Below are 19,997 nucleotides of genomic sequence, written 5' to 3'. Positions count from 1 at the left end.
GTTTAAAAGTGTATTATTGTTTGGGCATGTCACAGTGTTTTCCCTGTTAAGATAGAAGTTTCAATCAATCAATATTGATTGGGAAATAAGAAGCACAGCTTGAAGAGGCAAATACAGCAGTCTCCAATGAAAGGCAAAATACTTCTCACTTAAAATACAAATCTGTCTTCAATGGTGCAGCTATGTTCGACCAGATAGATTTGCACTACTTCTGTTCTGGACATTGGTAGAAAAACACACTTTCTACAGTTGGTGTGGGAGAGTGAATTTTGATGGCTCCAGGGGTAAAAAGTGTTAACTTAAGTCACCATTAGGGACGCTGTGGACAGTAGGTTCCCCAATATTATATTCTCTGATTGGAAAGCCATTAGGGACTGAATAAATGAAAATAAAAGGCTGAATGATGCACACATTGGCCCATGGTAGAATTTGCCCAATAAACATTTTATTACAATTGACTGGCTTTTTCTTTATATTTTTACATACACTGCAAGAATGAATTTGTGTAAACTTAACATGCAAACAGTGGAGGCCCCTCCCATTATTAATAAAAAATAAAATAAAAATAGTAAGCAATCCAAATAAACATACAGAAATGTAAGCCTTATTAGTAACTGGCACCAATGAAACACTGACAAGAATCTGGTCTACTGTAAGTCTTGTTAGATGTATTGCTAGATATATTGCTATCCAAGAGATTTTTTAGAGTCACTTGAATGTTGAGTGCGCGGCACCTTTTATGGCTTATTGTAGCTCCACTTTTAGCAAAATAGAGAAAAAGAAAGACGTTATTTGTGGTTGGTACATGTCCCCTGGGTAGTCGATACATGTCCCCTAATGCGCTAGCAGGGTGACATCAGACTTGTTCTCTTTACTAGGGGTGGCCTGTAACGTAGTGGTTAAGGGACATGACTGGGACATGCAAGATAGGGGGTTCGATCCCTGGTGTAGCCACAATAAGATCCGCACAGCCATTGGGCCCTTGAGCAAGGCCCTGCAATGCTCCAGGACAGGATTGTCTCCTGCTTAGTCTAATCAACTGTACGTTGCTCTGGATAAGAGTGTCTACCAAATGCCATTAATGTAGTATCTAGTTATCCTACATAACTAGGTACAGAGTGCATATTTAGCATATTTTTAAATGGTTGCATATAGGTTGCACTCTGTTATGCAGGCTAATCTTCAGCTGATTAACCTTAACATTAAAAACTGATACCCTATATAAAAATATGTGTGTGTACATGCGTGAACAATTTTACAAGGAACACTTTTGGCTGAGCTGTAAAAGCCTGTCTGGTTTGTATTCTCTCGTTAGCAACGGCTTCCCCACCACAGTCACAGCGGAGCACCATTACCATGTCACTGTATGCTCAAACGGATCGTGGAATTGACTCATAGTTTTTATGAAAACAGAAGGAATTTGACTTTACACACACACACTAAAGGGCTGCAACGATTAGTGCGGGAGGGAGTTCATCTAAAAAATTTGAGCATCCAAGTGTGGGAAATTCTTTAAGCACAAACCCAATAATCACAGATCACACCCAGATCACAGCAGCACAACAACCATGCACGATAGCAAGCTTCCAGGAGCTGTAATGCTCGGTTATCTAGCTTGCTATTGTTATGCATATGTAGCTCTGTAACATTGTCAACATTGCTATTCTCAGACATGTCATGAAATGAGTGGAATACAAATTATTGTGTGATTTTAGTGAAATTAACCTAAAACCCCATGCATGTCTGAAATCTAGCTTGAGTTCTTGTATTCATGTAAATACAGCCATGATAATTGTTGGAAACTTAGACCTGGCATCAGCAATCAAGTGCTTTATAGGGCAAACAAAAGGCAACATCAGCAGTTGTTATAATTCTCAATGTAAATATGGAGATCCCGTTTCAAAAAAAATCTTTAAAAATCTTATCTAAATCTAAATCTTATCTAAATGAACTAGGTTAGTTTTATAACGTCTCTGATTTTACTTATGTGCCATCTTTGCAGTGGAAATGGCACACGTTCAAAGTCATAACTTGCGTGACATGTGTAATCTAACTAGTCTGCAATGAATGTGTCACATTCAAAATATAAATAACTTCTCTTTAAATGTTTATTCAACAATCTCCCTAATACACCCTAATAAACACATAGCCTAATAAACTGCTTGGTGCACAGATGAACACAAATAAGTAATCTGTAATCATAGTTCAGCTCCTCCATTGGATAATCTTGTTATAGACATAGCTAAATTGTATATAATGTTTATAAGAAAAAATATGTCATAGTAACTGGTAGGTGTTATATTATTTCAAGATAATAAAATATCTATAGTGAGTCAATAAATTAAAAGCAGTAAGACATGGCATGTAGGTGACTCGTCTATGTGCAAAATTGCGCAACTGCAAACTAATTCTGACACTTTTTTCTTGCACTTGCTTTTTCCTTGTAAAAAACTAATCCATGTGGATGATTTGAGCTCTTTACTCAAAGATGGTCTACTCTGGGTCTTCTGCAAGTGATGTAAGACAGGCAACTACCCAAGTGATCTAAGGATAGTAGTATTGCACTTCAAAAACATGAAAATACATTTGGAAATGTTCAACTGCAAATTGAATGAATCGATCTGGAAGTAATTTCTTATTTGATCATCATGAAAGTTGCACTGTTCGAAATGTTGTGAGCCAACTTGGTGTTCAGAACATGGTGAGTCTACATTACTGTACTGTACAAACTACGTTAGCTGTTCAACTGCATGCTAGCTAGCACACGAAACCATGCACACCCATTACAAAACTCAGTAGGCTGGCGATTACAAAACTGAGAATAATTCCATGTTGATATTTTTATTTTCTACTATCCAAATAGCATAACCCCCCAGTCTGTGATGAAAATATTTTTTCTTTTTCCTTTCGCCATTTTTTTAGTGTAAAAAATGTGAAATAAGTCGGATATTGCCCTGCGAGCACCGACCACCAGTTTTTCTCAATTCTGCTAAAAGTGGTACCATTCTAAGCCATAAAAGGTGCCGTACATTCAACTCGATTTGAACATTCACTACTTTATCTTTCAAAAGATATGTAAATTACCCTGTCTTCTTGGCAGTTTATTTTGTAACATCATCACCTAATAATGCCTGAAGCTAACTACGTGCGGGCTGCAGTCTACATGACAAAATTATTTTATAATACCCAGCCCTTTGTTCTCTCATCTACATTAATTATATGGATTGAATAACTTAAAGACATGTTAAAGACATTGATCATAATCATTATAGGGGCTAATGGAACTTATCTTTATAGTGCCTGTGCAGTCTCCTTTTTATGACATTTAAATTGTTTCTTTAGTTACTAAATTACTATATATTTCTTTCTACTCATTAGACTTTGAAAAGAAAAACTGCTTTGATGTAAAACTTGAGTTTCTTAATATAGCAGACTCGAGCCTTGCTGTCAGTTCTGTCCTAATTATTTATTAATTTACTTTTGCTCGTCAGCCTGGGTCACTCACTCCTTAGCTATACCACATAATTTGTGTTCCCTAGTAAGGTAAGACAAGATAGAAATGTTCGCGGAATATAAGACGGAACTCCCCTATAAAATCATCAAGCTAAGTAGGTTAGTATCTGGACTGTGGACTCTTCTGACTAGAACATGGGGAAGCGCCGCTTCCACCTGAAGTTAACGTTTGTTCAATGGTAGTTTTTCTCCTGAGGAATGTGGTTTATGATTATGGTTTCTTTTTTTACTCTCTCATATACTAAAACACTTTGATGTGAATTTGGCCAATAATTCTAGAGAAAGCGACTGCACAAGGTCCATGTGTTAGGAAGACTGTGTTAGCTCACCTTGGTCCGACCACCGCTGTATCAGCCTGCCCGGTTCATAGTCTCTCTTTAGCAACAGCTACCATAATGTGACATTGGAGCACTATTATCATGTCACTGTATACTGAAATGGATCACGCATGTGACTTGTACCAAGTTTTTTTTTAAACAGGACTTAGACTTCACACACACAAAAACCATTCATTGTGAAAGTTCCACTGTTCGGAACATGATGAGCTAACTTAGTGGTGAGTGAGTGAGGTTACGTTAACTCTAGTTGTATGTATGTATCTGTGTATGTATAGATAGATAATTAGATTGATGGACAGATTTGTTGATGCCTCTGATTGCGTGATTGGCGTTTAGCGAGAGACCCCACCTATATCTCTTTTTGGCAGCAGCATGAAGCATTGAGAATAAAGTAAACGCACCAGCTAACTTAGCGAGACAAGATGGACAGATAAGATGGGCTCTTTTTACCCCATACATAGTGCTGCATGTTCTTCCAAAACAATTCAACATTCCACAAAGCGTTTTCCCAGTAGTGTTTGTGAAGGTGCTGGTTGGCAAATTTTGGCGTGCAGTGATGTTTTTTTGAAAAGCACTGGCTTCCTCCTTGGTGTCCTGCCTTGGAGGACATGACAACACATGGTTCAAATCAGCAGATGCTTCTTGTGAATAATAAACTCAAAATTTTTGAGTGTTTTTTAATCAAGATAGGTCTCGCCCAAATCTCACATGGCCTCTCTCAGGTTTGATGCCTCCAGACTCCATTTCGCTTTTTCTGAAGTCATTTTCCTAGGGGTTCACATACTTTCTCCAACCTACACTGAATGTTTGAATTATGTATTCAATATGGACAAGAAAAATACAATAATGTGTATTTTTAGTTAAAACTGTATGCTCATAATTGGAACTTTGATCAAGATCAGACCTTATTTTATGACAAATTTATTCATAAATGCAGGTAATTCCAAAGGATTCACTTACATTTTCTTGCCACTGTAGATAATTGCATTGATAAATATGATTTTAATTTAAATACCTCAAACAATATTGGAACAGCAAGGACAATTCTTTGGCGAGCACAACATAAAAAGATGAGTTCAGAATTTCAGCTTTTATTTCATGGTATTTACACGTAGATGTGTTAAACTACTTTGAACATCGCACCTTTGCTATCAGACCCCCCACCCAATTTTTAGGTGAGCAAAAGTACTGGAACAGTGATTATTTAAGTAAATGAAAGTAAATAACACTTAATATTCGGTAGCATATCCCTTGCTTGCCATAATTGCATTAAGCCTGCAACCTATTGACATCACCACCAACTGTTGCATTCTTCTTTTGTGATGCTTTTCCAGTTTCAGTTGTTTGATTTGGGGGGTTTTTCCCTTCAATCTCCTCTTCAAGAGGTGAAATGCATGCTCAATTGGGTGATTGACTTGGCCAGTCTAACATTTTCCACTTTTTCTCCCTAATGAAGTTCTTGGTTCTGTTGGCAGTGTGTTTTGGGTCATTGTCTTGCTGCATGACAAAGTTTTCCTCCCAATTAGTTTGGACACATTTCTCCATAAGTTGGCAGACAGAATATTTTTGTAGACTTCTGAATTCATCCTGCTGCTACCATCATGAGTTACATCATCAATAAAGATTAGTGAGCCCACTCCAGAAGCAGCCATGCAAGCCCAAGCAATGACATTTCCTCCACCGTGCTTCACAGATGAGCTTGTTTGTTTTGGAGCATGAGCACATCCCTTCTTTCTATTTTGGTCACTTTGGTAGAGGTTAATCTTGGTTTCATCAGTCCACTAAACTTTTTTGTAATCTTGCCTTCCAATTCTTACTACTGATGAGTGGTTTGCATCTTGTGGTGTAGCCTCTATATTGCTGCTCTCCAACTTTTCTTTGACCGGTCGATTGAGATACCTTCACTCCTGCCCTGTGGAGATTGTTTGTGATGTCACTGACTGATGTTTTGAGGTGATCTCATCTTCTCACATTTCGGATAAAGTCAAGAAACATACAAAGACCATCTGCAAATGGCATTTAGCCACTCACATTTTTCATAACAATCCACTGTTTGCAGACTCCCCTCCTTTCTCATTTCCTCAATGTAGAAGACAGGTAATTCATACCTTTACTGTAATTTTTGAGCGAAATAGCCTCCATATGTTCCAGGATTTACAATCACACTGCAACTTACCTGCTACATGATGGCTGCACCAAAAAAAAAAAAACACCTATTCTACTGCAGCGTTTCCCAACTTATTCCCTTCCCTGGCACACTTTCCAAGTTTACAGATTCTGACAGCACACCACTCTCAAAATCGAGTGACATACAACGATGTGAACAGTAGGCCTGAATGTTCTTTTGAGGGTTGAATTCAGCGAGAATGCATTTTAGTTCAATTTATTTCAGCTTTTGACCGGGATTTGGTGTTTCACACAGGATTTTAGGAAATTGTGGTGACTGGAACCAAACAGGAGGACCCAGAGGCCAACTAGATTCTGGAAATAATATAATATTAGCCGTCTAGTAGAGTATACAACGTCAAGTATACAAGTATGTATGTAAGTATGTAGCTAACGCCAGTTGTTGTTAACAACTTTGTTCATATCAACATATATGTAAGCCAGTAGATGTAGACTTACATCAGAAGATAAACATGACTTTACTAACTTGTTGCTGGAAATTATGTTCAAACCAAAGGATGAGAAAGCCAGAGAATTAGATAATTAACTCAAACAATAATGTCTCCTCAAAATAAGTCCTGTAACGATGGCTTGCAGAATATGAGATGCAGCGCTCTCATATTCAAAAGACTACAGTCTGTGTCAAAAGCCTGCTCTCATCTCATGCACATGTATAGCAAGGGATTGTGCAAAGCACAAAGTGATCCATTACAGTATGTTTAGTGTGAGAGTTAAATACTTTTTTTTATTATTCATGTGAACTTCCTAGTAAGATCCTATTTGCATATAAGTGCCCTTGTCTAGCAGCTTGTTTGAACTTTTAATTAAGGACAACTTCTTTTTTAATCCCTTAAGAGATTTGTTTTTTATTGCTTTTGTTACAGACAAGCAATTTCCTTTAAGATGACAGTGTTACCCTTTAATATTGCCAGGAGATCCGATCAGTCATTGGAAAAAGAGGTTGCACCTTTCTTGAATCTATATCAAATGGACAGACCAATGATTCCTTTTCTGGGTGGGGATCTTTATAGTATTATCTCATCTGTTATGGATCACTTTATCAAGCCTGATATGATGGTTAATGCAACCAACCACTGTATAGAAACTGATGTCAGTAGATGTTGCAGACAAAATGTTTTATGGAAAGGGCTGACCCTTTCCATAAAACAATGGAGAAAGCCAATCAAAAACTGTGGAATGTGGTTGAGCTCCTCCTACTGCTCTCACATGGAAATGCATCTGTGGAGATGCCTCCAGAAAGATACTGCAGCCATGGAGGAATCTGCAGATGAACTTGCATTGAAGGTAGAAAGTACAGGGAATGTCACATTTATTGCCAAGTCAAACAGTTTAAGACAGCGTGAAACAAAGAAAAAAGTAAAAAGCAGAAGAGAGCCCCTGGGGTTGTCCACCTAAAATATCTGGCCGATTGGGGGGGTGGGGGGTAGGTCATGCCGAAGCTGCTATTGGTTGCTCGGAGTACATGCATAACTGATTTTTAAGAGCTAATCTTATCAAACATGACCACATTAGCCTCAGGTTAAGGTGTGATGATCAGCTAGCAAGCGCAAGAATGTGGTGCTACAAGATAACCACATACACTAGACTTTCATATCCGCTGAGTACCAGAAACTGTCTTGTTACTTGTATAGAAATGGCAGCATTGTGAGCTAGCCTGGAAAGCCGCTAACACTACAACAGTCCCTGCACAGGCGAGAGTGGCTTCTGAACGAGACCGCACATCCACATGCACACACAACTATTAAGTTAATTCATCTTTTCTTAATTTTCCATCCTATTTTTAATTTTAACAGCAACATGTATTCAGTATTTCCTAATATTTTGAATGTTGGTACTTAAAAAGAAACTACACTCACAAATAATAGTCAATTTGAGATGCATTTTAGAATTTATTTTCATACTGTGGACCCAAGCAATTCTGCCAGCTTTTCTCATCTCCTTTCCAGTTTGTTCTTTTCTGGAAGGACCACACAAACACACACACATACACACACACAACATAGCATGAACTAGCAAGCTAGCAAACATTAACGTTAATGTTAGCGCAGTCCTCACCAGAAAATCTCCCTCAGCTCCGTAGGCCTATATCTTCCTTGCAACTTTTTCTTATTTTTCTTATTTAATTTTTTTCTCCCTCCTTTAACAACTTTATTCATTCTTTCCTTCTCTCTATGTAATATTTTTATGCAGTTCAATGTTTGACACCAACTGTGTGATTGAATATTGAATAATAATAATAATTGATAATAATACAGTATATTTATCTAATCAACATGGTTTCATGGCAGCAGTGTGTTTGCTAGCCATTCCAAAAAAACACACCCCGCAACTGAATTTTTCAACTGCGACTGGACTGTCAAAATAGCCATGAAATTTGCTGTGAAAACCGTGGAAACTGGCAACCAAAACCAAAATGCAATGCTCTTAATGCCACAAAATACATTTTCTAACATTCTGTTGTAATACAAGTAACCTACTGAGAAGGAAATCTCAATGAAGGATGTAAATGTAGCCTATGGGGAAAAACGGGAGTTATATTAAATATCGCTTCTGGTATCATGGGAGAGCTGTTTCATCACCCATATAATGTTCTATGCCTTTATTATTAATTCTGCATTGGCAGGCATAGGTCTACCCATATAGTTTCTGCCACACATACTCCCCCTTTCCTCATCTTTGCTAGGGTGCGGCTAAACCAGGCTTGCCTGGTCTCGTTTTAATCATTCCCACTGCTGAACATGCAGTCAAATTGGCCTAATTGAATCAATTAACATTAAAACAACACGGCATTGCCAATCAATAATCTGCTTTATGTTCCCCTTAAAATTCACCAGAAATGATAATTTCACAGCTGTTCTTTTAATTATATTGACAGTTAAGTGGTTGTTGTTCTTGGGTGCTATGTATTCCAATATTCCAACTAAAGTTACACCCTTGGCTGCGCTAAGCAACTCAAAAGTTTTCATGCAAATACCTGCCACGTTGTGCAGATTTGCTGGTATGGAGGTGCCATTTAAAAAAAACAAAAAAACTTGGTGACACCAAGACACAACCACTGCCTTTCTTATGGCCTCCCTCACCATCTTCCTTGGTGTCCATGGGGATAATATGCACTTACATCCTCTTCCTGGAAAATTTGTAACCATTCAATATGTTTTACGCCTTTCTATTATTTTCCTCACAGTGCTAAGTGGTATGTTTAACCTTTTATGTATTTTTTGTACCCAAAGGGATTTTGCATGCTTGTTACCCAATTGTTATACTTTTAGTGAAACAGGAAGTGATGGAATGACACAATATAGTTTATTTAGGCTGAGATTAGCTAAATTAAAGTAATATTGTAATGGAAATGTATCTTTGATTTAATTTAAAATAATTGTTAGGGGTGCCAATAATTTGAGAAAAATTTAGATTACTAAATAGAAAACATTTAAACATTCTCAATGTATTGGAATAAAAGTATATAGTTTCCCGTATGTTTTAACATAAAATATAGATCATTATCCAGGTTGTTTTAAATAAATAAATAAAACTTATATGCAGCCTTTTCTCAATTTTTATTAAGGATGCCAATAATTGTGGAGCCCACTGTAGCTATGTTGTAATTTGGCATTTTATGTGTTAATTATTTTGTTATATTGTTTAATTTTTTTTATTGTATTACAATCCTGTATTTATTTACTGCCATTTGCTATTAAAATTTTGCACTGTTGATTTTTAGATTTGTTTATGAAAATGTATTCTCAGTCATGAAAATTAGAAATGTTTTTACTATTTTCCTGACTAACTTTTGTTTATAATGGCTTAAGCCTGGAAAACCACTTAAGAGCTTTAAGTGGTCTCATTTACTGCATTTTATTTTCTTTGTTCATTTCATTATCAAGGCGGCACGGATGGTGCAGTGGGTAGCACTGCCGCCTCACAGCAAGGAGGTCCTGGGTTCGAATCCCCTTCGGCCAGGGCCTCTCTGTGCGGAGTTTGCATGTTCTCCCCGTGTTTGCGTGGGTTTCCTCCGGGTACTCCGGTTTCCTCCCACAGTCCAAAGACATGCAGGTTAGGCTGATTGGAGAGTCTAAATTGCCCATAGGTATGAGTGTGTGAGTGAATGGTGTGTGTGCCCTGTGATGGACTGGCGACCTGTCGAGGGTGTATTCCTGCCTTTCGCCCAATGTATGCTGGGATAGGCTCCAGCCCCCCTGCGACCCTGTTCAGGATAAGCGGGTTAAGATAATGGATGGATGGATGGATTTCATTATCAAGACAAATTAATTATTCTAGTTTCCCTTTTTTTCAGAAGCGTTTTTCAGATGACGATAGTGATGATGTGAACACAACCTTGCAAGCATTCTTCTTTGGAAAAATGGGAAAGTACAAGCTTCAGTACAAAGAGTTTTGCAGGTAACACAGCTATTTAAAGGTGACAATTTCCAATTTAAATGGTTTTGCATAGGATGTAGACATTAGGTAACTTTTTTGGAAGAAGGGTGAAACTGATGTAGGATTAGGATTTTCAAATATATCTTTATTTTTTGAAATATGGAAAATTATTCATGTCCTGGAGCATCTGTTAAGATAGATGTCATCATGAACACCAGAACATATCAAAATATTTAAATAACAAACAATAACTCCCCCCCCCCCCCCCCCCCCCCCCCCATGAGCTTACAAGATTTCCATTTTCATTAAAAGATTTAACTTGTGAATGCAATTCACTTATGATTATCTGCTTATATACGTACACATATCATATAATGAGATATTAAGTGTTTATAGAAAGGTTTATACAGTTTCAAGCCAGAACCTGATGTGATGCTCTTACTTGTCAGTGTTGTTTGTTGAATGGAGTAGAGTAAATTTTCAACATAATCTGGGCACATAAGGGTTAAAAAGTCGCAGATTTGGACACTTTTCGGGGCTAGGGATCATAGCTTTGGTGCATTCATGGTTATTTCCTTGTTTCATCCATTTTAAATTCTGCTTTCATCGTTTATGTTTCCAGTGGCATCCTTGGTGATTTTGCAGCAGTTTCCTATGCCTTGTCCAAATAGATGGACTTAGAGGTTTCTGCAAAAAAGCACAGATGGAAATCGTGGGTTTTGCAACAAAAGGCAAACAAATGTGCTAAAAAATTATTAATTGAATAAAGTTACATTTCTGTGATGAATAACCTTTTTCATTGCAATTAAAGTGAAATTAGTGAACCTGAACTTAGAAACCGAATAACAATTGCTAATTTAAAACAAAAGATGTCAGGAAGTCTTCAATTTCTCACAGGGAATTTGTTCCCTTCTGGTAGTTTTTATGGCTGGAAAGCTGTAAACTGCTGTTGTCTTAACTGGAGGAGGAGGAAGCCAGGTCACTTCCAGTCCTGTTGGTGTCACTGGAGGTTTTAGCTGCATGACCATGTGTCAGAGGCTGAAATTCGTTTGGTTCAGTTCAAGATTAATCAGGGATAAATATCGTTGTTACGACCTGGTACTCACCGATGTTTCAATAACAAAGAGAGTTGATTACGGCATAACATTCACTATCACAAACCCTTCAGAAAGAAGTAACCAGTACGCAGCGTTATAAAGAAGTCCGAGAATGTTTAATAATTACAACGCTAAACAGAGTCCTATACTAATAATATCCTTCTTAATTAAAGGTCCGTGATTCGAAAGTCTCACCGTCTAAGTTGTTCTACAACGGGGTGAAACTTCTCCAAAGTTCGGTCTCTTAAAGTCACAGACAACTTGTTGGTAGCGGAGGTCAAAGCGGCGTAGCTTCCAGCTGCATGTGAATTGATGTAGACACGCTCTTGACAGCGTGCAGCTCCTATGTAGTTGCATTCTTCTTGGCATGTGTCCACGACGACCGCCGGCATTCTTAGCAACGGCTGCATCTGGTCCGGTCTCCAACATGACGAGATGCTGCATCCTCTTTGTCCAAGTGTGTCTCTCAGCAACGGAATGCATGCTCCCCTCCACCTGTATAGGGAAACACAAAAAACACAGGAGTACCCAGCTCAAAACAGCCAAAAAGCAACAGCGTTATACATCCCAAAACACTGGTACGTAACAATCGTCATGGTGGAATTTTAATGAGTGGCACAGAGGCCTCTTTTTCGCTTTGTCATGATACTGTGAATAAATGGTGTGTCCTTTGGATAGAATTGTAAGAAACGGTTCTGGGTCCCTGATTGCAGATTGCCGTCTAGAGCACATACAGTTATCATCTGACGACTGCATGATACAAAAATAATTTCCTCACTGCTATCGTAGTTGCATTCCACACAAGCGATTTAGCTTGCTATTTAACTGAAGTTACTCGTTTTTGGATTTAGCTAGTAGCTAGCCTATAGTTAGCTAAGATACTCTGTCTAAAATTCAGTAATAGTTGCATTTAAAGTATGCAAGTATGACTGACGCATCTGATTACAAAAACCATATGCAGAAATTATGGGGTATGTGTTTTGTTTTTTGCAGATCTTTGTCCTGTTAGTAGTAGTTTGTAACTTCATTGCACTTAACCATTTTATTTAAACTATTTACTTTTATCCATTGACTGTGATTAATTCTGACTGTGATCCTGGTGCTCATCTTTTAAACACTTAATATTTAGCATATCATATTATAGCTTACAATAACTGCAAGCCAAATGCTATTATTGTAATGTAATGTGATGCTTTTCCAGGCTTTTACTGCAGCCTCTTTCAGTTGTTTATTTTGGGGGGTTTTCCCTTCAATCTCCTTTTCAGGAGGTGAAATGCATGCTCAATTGTGTTAAGGTCTGGTGATTGACTTGGCCAGTCTAAAATCTTCCACTTTTTCTCCCGAATGAAGTCCTTAGTTTTATTGTCAGTGTGTTTTGGATCAGTGTCTTGCTGCATGATCCTTCCAAGTTCCTCCCAATTAGTTTGGACACATTTCTCCGTAAGTTGGCAGATAGTCTTTTGTGGACTTATGAATTCATCCTGCTGCAATCATCATGAGTTACATCATCAATAAAGATTAGCCCACTCCAGAAGCAGCAGTGCAAGCCCAAGCCATGACACATTCTCCACTGTGTTTCAGAAATTAGTTTATATGTTTTGGATCATGAGCTGATCCCTTCTTTCTCCATACTTTGGCCTTTCCATCACTTTGGTAGAGGTTAATCCTGGTCTCATCAGTCCATAAAACGTTGTTCCATAACTTTTGTGGATCATCTCTGTATTTCTTTGCAAATTGTAATTCTTACTACTGATGAGTGGTTTGCATCTTGTGGTATAACCTCTATATTATTGCTCTCAAAGCAATAAGCACCTTTTTCGAACGGTTGATTGAGATACCTTCACAATCAACCATTCGAAGACGTCACTGACTGATGTTTTTGGGTTTTTCTTCACAGCGCTCACAATGTTTCTGTCAACTACTGCTTGGTCGACCTGTTTAATGTCTGTTGCTCAGTATGCCAGTGTTTTCTTTATTTTTCAGGACATTCAAAGTTGTTGTTCAAGCTATCCCAATGCTTGTGCTCTGATCGATTTCTAATTCTCAAAATGGCTTGCGTTTCTCCCAACGACAGCCCTCTGGTCTTCATGCTGGCTTTTCAAACACAAATGCAGTCTTCTCAGACAAAACCCAAGGCTAAAACCAAGAGTAGACATTCAGAACTATTTATTGTTTAACCACCTAAAAATTGTGGTCTGATACAAAATGTGATATATTCTAAGTTAGCCCTGTAGCAGTCTAAAAGTTTTCTGCTTTATTTGGTCGATATTTCTATGGATTTAGCTTTCATTAATTTTTTCAAACTCCTGTTTGAATAACTTATTCTTTTGTGCCTTTTGGCAATCAAAGCTTTTCTCTGTTTTTAGTTATTTTAATGTTTATTGTTGTTTGCATGTGAAAAAAGTGAGTCCCAGAGACATCTGACTATTTTCCCAGCTGGTTCGAAACTCGATGGCGTCACTTACCTTGTGAACTAACATGCACAGAAAGAATAAGTATTTCATCCAAAAAAGTAGTTGGTAGTGATGGGAATGTTTGTTCATTTTGTTGAGCTGGATCTTTTGGCATTTGTTTAAAAGGTTTGTTCATTTGGCTCACTTGTTCATTCACTTGTACTTCCGGAAAGTACGCGCATGAGTCTCATATGTTACTTAGTTCATTGTTCGTTCACCGCATGTGGCTCCCTCAGAATATCACCCAGTCCAGTTACGGAATTAATTAATAATTTCCCCTTTTTACATTAATTAACCAAAGTGGTTAAATAACCATAATAATTACCCCTCTTTGAGACAGCATTCATTGACAGCACTTGTTGACCTGTTGTGTCGCCTAGCCTATTAATCTGAGGAAAATAAAACATTTGCAAAAGTCACTTGCTATCCGGGCAGCTGGTCAATAAATTGAACATTTGTTTAATTATGCTTTGCAGTATGGATGATACTGCAGAAAAGCCATCTAGCCTAAATAATACATTCATCACTTTTATTGCATAGCTTATCTGACTATATTACAGAAAATTAAAAGAGAACACGATTTAGATAAATATTATCTGTAATATCCTGTGATAACCATTCAGCTGGTCCGCGGAATGTACATGCGATGCTTGGCTATTTAAAAACATTAAAATGCTGGCCTAATAAGTAGCTATTTGACACTGTGTAAGTCACTAAAGTTACTGTCTTTGGCTAAAGAGATGAAGGGGGAGCAGGCAGATCTCAGTGCTTGGGGAGGAAGCCAAACAAATCATTTCAAAGATTTGTTCAAAAAGATTTGTTCATTTGCGAACTGCCTATCACTAATCGTCGGCTTACATGGCATATATTTTCCTGTTAATCAGATTGTCAAAAGATTTAGACAACCCTTTTAAACCAAATAAAAATTTTATCTGAATAGGATTTGTTTCAATTATGGATGTGAGAAATCATCAGTTTTTGTAAACGGTTACCATCCTATTTCCGATACTGCTAAAGACCACTAGGGGTCGTCTAACGCCGTGTACTAACAAATGTTATTGCATTTTCAAAACTTTATTTTGGGCCATCTTAATATTTAAATGTCAACATTGTAAGTCATATAATAGCCTAATTGTCAAATTAAAAGATTTACATTTATATTGACATTGTGCAGTGTAATCTCACAGTTGCAGAAGTCTGTAGCTAAATCCCTGTTGTTTACATCCAGACTGCCTGACAGACTTGATTGGTAGTATGTCTGTAAATATACTGCGAAGAACTCACCGATGTTTCAATAACAAAGAGAGTTGATTACGGCATAACATTCACTATCACAAACCCTTCAGAAAGAAGTAACCAGTACGCAGCGTTATAAAGAAGTCCGAGAATGTTTAATAATTACAACGCTAAACAGAGTCCTATACTAATAATATCCTTCTTAATTAAAGGTCCGTGATTCGAAAGTCTCACCGTCTAAGTTGTTCTACAACGGGGTGAAACTTCTCCAAAGTTCGGTCTCTTAAAGTCACAGACAACTTGTTGGTAGCGGAGGTCAAAGCGGCGTAGCTTCCAGCTGCATGTGAATTGATGTAGACACGCTCTTGACAGCGTGCAGCTCCTATGTAGTTGCATTCTTCTTGGCATGTGTCCACGACGACCGCCGGCATTCTTAGCAACGGCTGCATCTGGTCCGGTCTCCAACATGACGAGATGCTGCATCCTCTTTGTCCAAGTGTGTCTCTCAGCAACGGAATGCATGCTCCCCTCCACCTGTATAGGGAAACACAAAAAACACAGGAGTACCCAGCTCAAAACAGCCAAAAAGCAACAGCGTTATACATCCCAAAACACTGGTACGTAACAATCGTCATGGTGGAATTTTAATGAGTGGCACAGAGGCCTCTTTTTCGCTTTGTCATGATACTGTGAATAAATGGTGTGTCCTTTGGATAGAATTGTAAGAAACGGTTCTGGGTCCCTGATTGCAGATTGCCGTCTAGAGCACATACAGTTATCATCTGACGACTGCATGATACAAAAATAATTTCCTCACTGCTATCGTAGTTGCATTCCACACAAGCGATTTAGCTTGCTATTTAACTGAAGTTACTCGTTTTTGGATTTAGCTAGTAGCTAGCCTATAGTTAGCTAAGATACTCTGTCTAAAATTCAGTAATAGTTGCATTTAAAGTATGCAAGTATGACTGACGCATCTGATTACAAAAACCATATGCAGAAATTATGGGGTATGTGTTTTGTTTTTTGCAGATCTTTGTCCTGTTAGTAGTAGTTTGTAACTTCATTGCACTTAACCATTTTATTTAAACTATTTACTTTTATCCATTGACTGTGATTAATTCTGACTGTGATCCTGGTGCTCATCTTTTAAACACTTAATATTTAGCATATCATATTATAGCTTACAATAACTGCAAGCCAAATGCTATTATTGTAATGTAATGTGATGCTTTTCCAGGCTTTTACTGCAGCCTCTTTCAGTTGTTTATTTTGGGGGGTTTTCCCTTCAATCTCCTTTTCAGGAGGTGAAATGCATGCTCAATTGTGTTAAGGTCTGGTGATTGACTTGGCCAGTCTAAAATCTTCCACTTTTTCTCCCGAATGAAGTCCTTAGTTTTATTGTCAGTGTGTTTTGGATCAGTGTCTTGCTGCATGATCCTTCCAAGTTCCTCCCAATTAGTTTGGACACATTTCTCCGTAAGTTGGCAGATAGTCTTTTGTGGACTTATGAATTCATCCTGCTGCAATCATCATGAGTTACATCATCAATAAAGATTAGCCCACTCCAGAAGCAGCAGTGCAAGCCCAAGCCATGACACATTCTCCACTGTGTTTCAGAAATTAGTTTATATGTTTTGGATCATGAGCTGATCCCTTCTTTCTCCATACTTTGGCCTTTCCATCACTTTGGTAGAGGTTAATCCTGGTCTCATCAGTCCATAAAACGTTGTTCCATAACTTTTGTGGATCATCTCTGTATTTCTTTGCAAATTGTAATTCTTACTACTGATGAGTGGTTTGCATCTTGTGGTATAACCTCTATATTATTGCTCTCAAAGCAATAAGCACCTTTTTCGAACGGTTGATTGAGATACCTTCACAATCAACCATTCGAAGACGTCACTGACTGATGTTTTTGGGTTTTTCTTCACAGCGCTCACAATGTTTCTGTCAACTACTGCTTGGTCGACCTGTTTAATGTCTGTTGCTCAGTATGCCAGTGTTTTCTTTATTTTTCAGGACATTCAAAGTTGTTGTTCAAGCTATCCCAATGCTTGTGCTCTGATCGATTTCTAATTCTCAAAATGGCTTGCGTTTCTCCCAACGACAGCCCTCTGGTCTTCATGCTGGCTTTTCAAACACAAATGCAGTCTTCTCAGACAAAACCCAAGGCTAAAACCAAGAGTAGACATTCAGAACTATTTATTGTTTAACCACCTAAAAATTGTGGTCTGATACAAAATGTGATATATTCTAAGTTAGCCCTGTAGCAGTCTAAAAGTTTTCTGCTTTATTTGGTCGATATTTCTATGGATTTAGCTTTCATTAATTTTTTCAAACTCCTGTTTGAATAACTTATTCTTTTGTGCCTTTTGGCAATCAAAGCTTTTCTCTGTTTTTAGTTATTTTAATGTTTATTGTTGTTTGCATGTGAAAAAAGTGAGTCCCAGAGACATCTGACTATTTTCCCAGCTGGTTCGAAACTCGATGGCGTCACTTACCTTGTGAACTAACATGCACAGAAAGAATAAGTATTTCATCCAAAAAAGTAGTTGGTAGTGATGGGAATGTTTGTTCATTTTGTTGAGCTGGATCTTTTGGCATTTGTTTAAAAGGTTTGTTCATTTGGCTCACTTGTTCATTCACTTGTACTTCCGGAAAGTACGCGCATGAGTCTCATATGTTACTTAGTTCATTGTTCGTTCACCGCATGTGGCTCCCTCAGAATATCACCCAGTCCAGTTACGGAATTAATTAATAATTTCCCCTTTTTACATTAATTAACCAAAGTGGTTAAATAACCATAATAATTACCCCTCTTTGAGACAGCATTCATTGACAGCACTTGTTGACCTGTTGTGTCGCCTAGCCTATTAATCTGAGGAAAATAAAACATTTGCAAAAGTCACTTGCTATCCGGGCAGCTGGTCAATAAATTGAACATTTGTTTAATTATGCTTTGCAGTATGGATGATACTGCAGAAAAGCCATCTAGCCTAAATAATACATTCATCACTTTTATTGCATAGCTTATCTGACTATATTACAGAAAATTAAAAGAGAACACGATTTAGATAAATATTATCTGTAATATCCTGTGATAACCATTCAGCTGGTCCGCGGAATGTACATGCGATGCTTGGCTATTTAAAAACATTAAAATGCTGGCCTAATAAGTAGCTATTTGACACTGTGTAAGTCACTAAAGTTACTGTCTTTGGCTAAAGAGATGAAGGGGGAGCAGGCAGATCTCAGTGCTTGGGGAGGAAGCCAAACAAATCATTTCAAAGATTTGTTCAAAAAGATTTGTTCATTTGCGAACTGCCTATCACTAATCGTCGGCTTACATGGCATATATTTTCCTGTTAATCAGATTGTCAAAAGATTTAGACAACCCTTTTAAACCAAATAAAAATTTTATCTGAATAGGATTTGTTTCAATTATGGATGTGAGAAATCATCAGTTTTTGTAAACGGTTACCATCCTATTTCCGATACTGCTAAAGACCACTAGGGGTCGTCTAACGCCGTGTACTAACAAATGTTATTGCATTTTCAAAACTTTATTTTGGGCCATCTTAATATTTAAATGTCAACATTGTAAGTCATATAATAGCCTAATTGTCAAATTAAAAGATTTACATTTATATTGACATTGTGCAGTGTAATCTCACAGTTGCAGAAGTCTGTAGCTAAATCCCTGTTGTTTACATCCAGACTGCCTGACAGACTTGATTGGTAGTATGTCTGTAAATATACTGCGAAGAACTCACCGATGTTTCAATAACAAAGAGAGTTGATTACGGCATAACATTCACTATCACAAACCCTTCAGAAAGAAGTAACCAGTACGCAGCGTTATAAAGAAGTCCGAGAATGTTTAATAATTACAACGCTAAACAGAGTCCTATACTAATAATATCCTTCTTAATTAAAGGTCCGTGATTCGAAAGTCTCACCGTCTAAGTTGTTCTACAACGGGGTGAAACTTCTCCAAAGTTCGGTCTCTTAAAGTCACAGACAACTTGTTGGTAGCGGAGGTCAAAGCGGCGTAGCTTCCAGCTGCATGTGAATTGATGTAGACACGCTCTTGACAGCGTGCAGCTCCTATGTAGTTGCATTCTTCTTGGCATGTGTCCACGACGACCGCCGGCATTCTTAGCAACGGCTGCATCTGGTCCGGTCTCCAACATGACGAGATGCTGCATCCTCTTTGTCCAAGTGTGTCTCTCAGCAACGGAATGCATGCTCCCCTCCACCTGTATAGGGAAACACAAAAAACACAGGAGTACCCAGCTCAAAACAGCCAAAAAGCAACAGCGTTATACATCCCAAAACACTGGTACGTAACAATCGTCATGGTGGAATTTTAATGAGTGGCACAGAGGCCTCTTTTTCGCTTTGTCATGATACTGTGAATAAATGGTGTGTCCTTTGGATAGAATTGTAAGAAACGGTTCTGGGTCCCTGATTGCAGATTGCCGTCTAGAGCACATACAGTTATCATCTGACGACTGCATGATACAAAAATAATTTCCTCACTGCTATCGTAGTTGCATTCCACACAAGCGATTTAGCTTGCTATTTAACTGAAGTTACTCGTTTTTGGATTTAGCTAGTAGCTAGCCTATAGTTAGCTAAGATACTCTGTCTAAAATTCAGTAATAGTTGCATTTAAAGTATGCAAGTATGACTGACGCATCTGATTACAAAAACCATATGCAGAAATTATGGGGTATGTGTTTTGTTTTTTGCAGATCTTTGTCCTGTTAGTAGTAGTTTGTAACTTCATT

General features: G+C 37.9%; 1 protein-coding gene across 3 annotated transcripts in view; it reads left to right on the top strand.

The window, feature by feature from the left end:
- The window catches only part of micu2 (mitochondrial calcium uptake 2), a 91,645-nt gene that overhangs the window by 48,406 nt on the left and 23,242 nt on the right, over positions 1 to 19,997 (top strand). For 2 of the 3 annotated variants that reach the window (XM_061241833.1, XM_061241831.1), the window contains exon 8: positions 10,333 to 10,436. In XM_061241833.1, the coding sequence (XP_061097817.1) occupies positions 10,333 to 10,436 (104 nt within the window). The remainder of the gene's footprint in view (positions 1 to 10,332; positions 10,437 to 19,997) is intronic. The other variant, XM_061241832.1, reaches the window with a different exon arrangement.

This window comes from Conger conger, chromosome 5 (assembly GCF_963514075.1).
Source record: "Conger conger chromosome 5, fConCon1.1, whole genome shotgun sequence".
In the NCBI taxonomy this organism is placed as follows: domain Eukaryota; kingdom Metazoa; phylum Chordata; class Actinopteri; order Anguilliformes; family Congridae; genus Conger; species Conger conger.
This window is presented reverse-complemented; position numbering and strand designations above follow the sequence as displayed.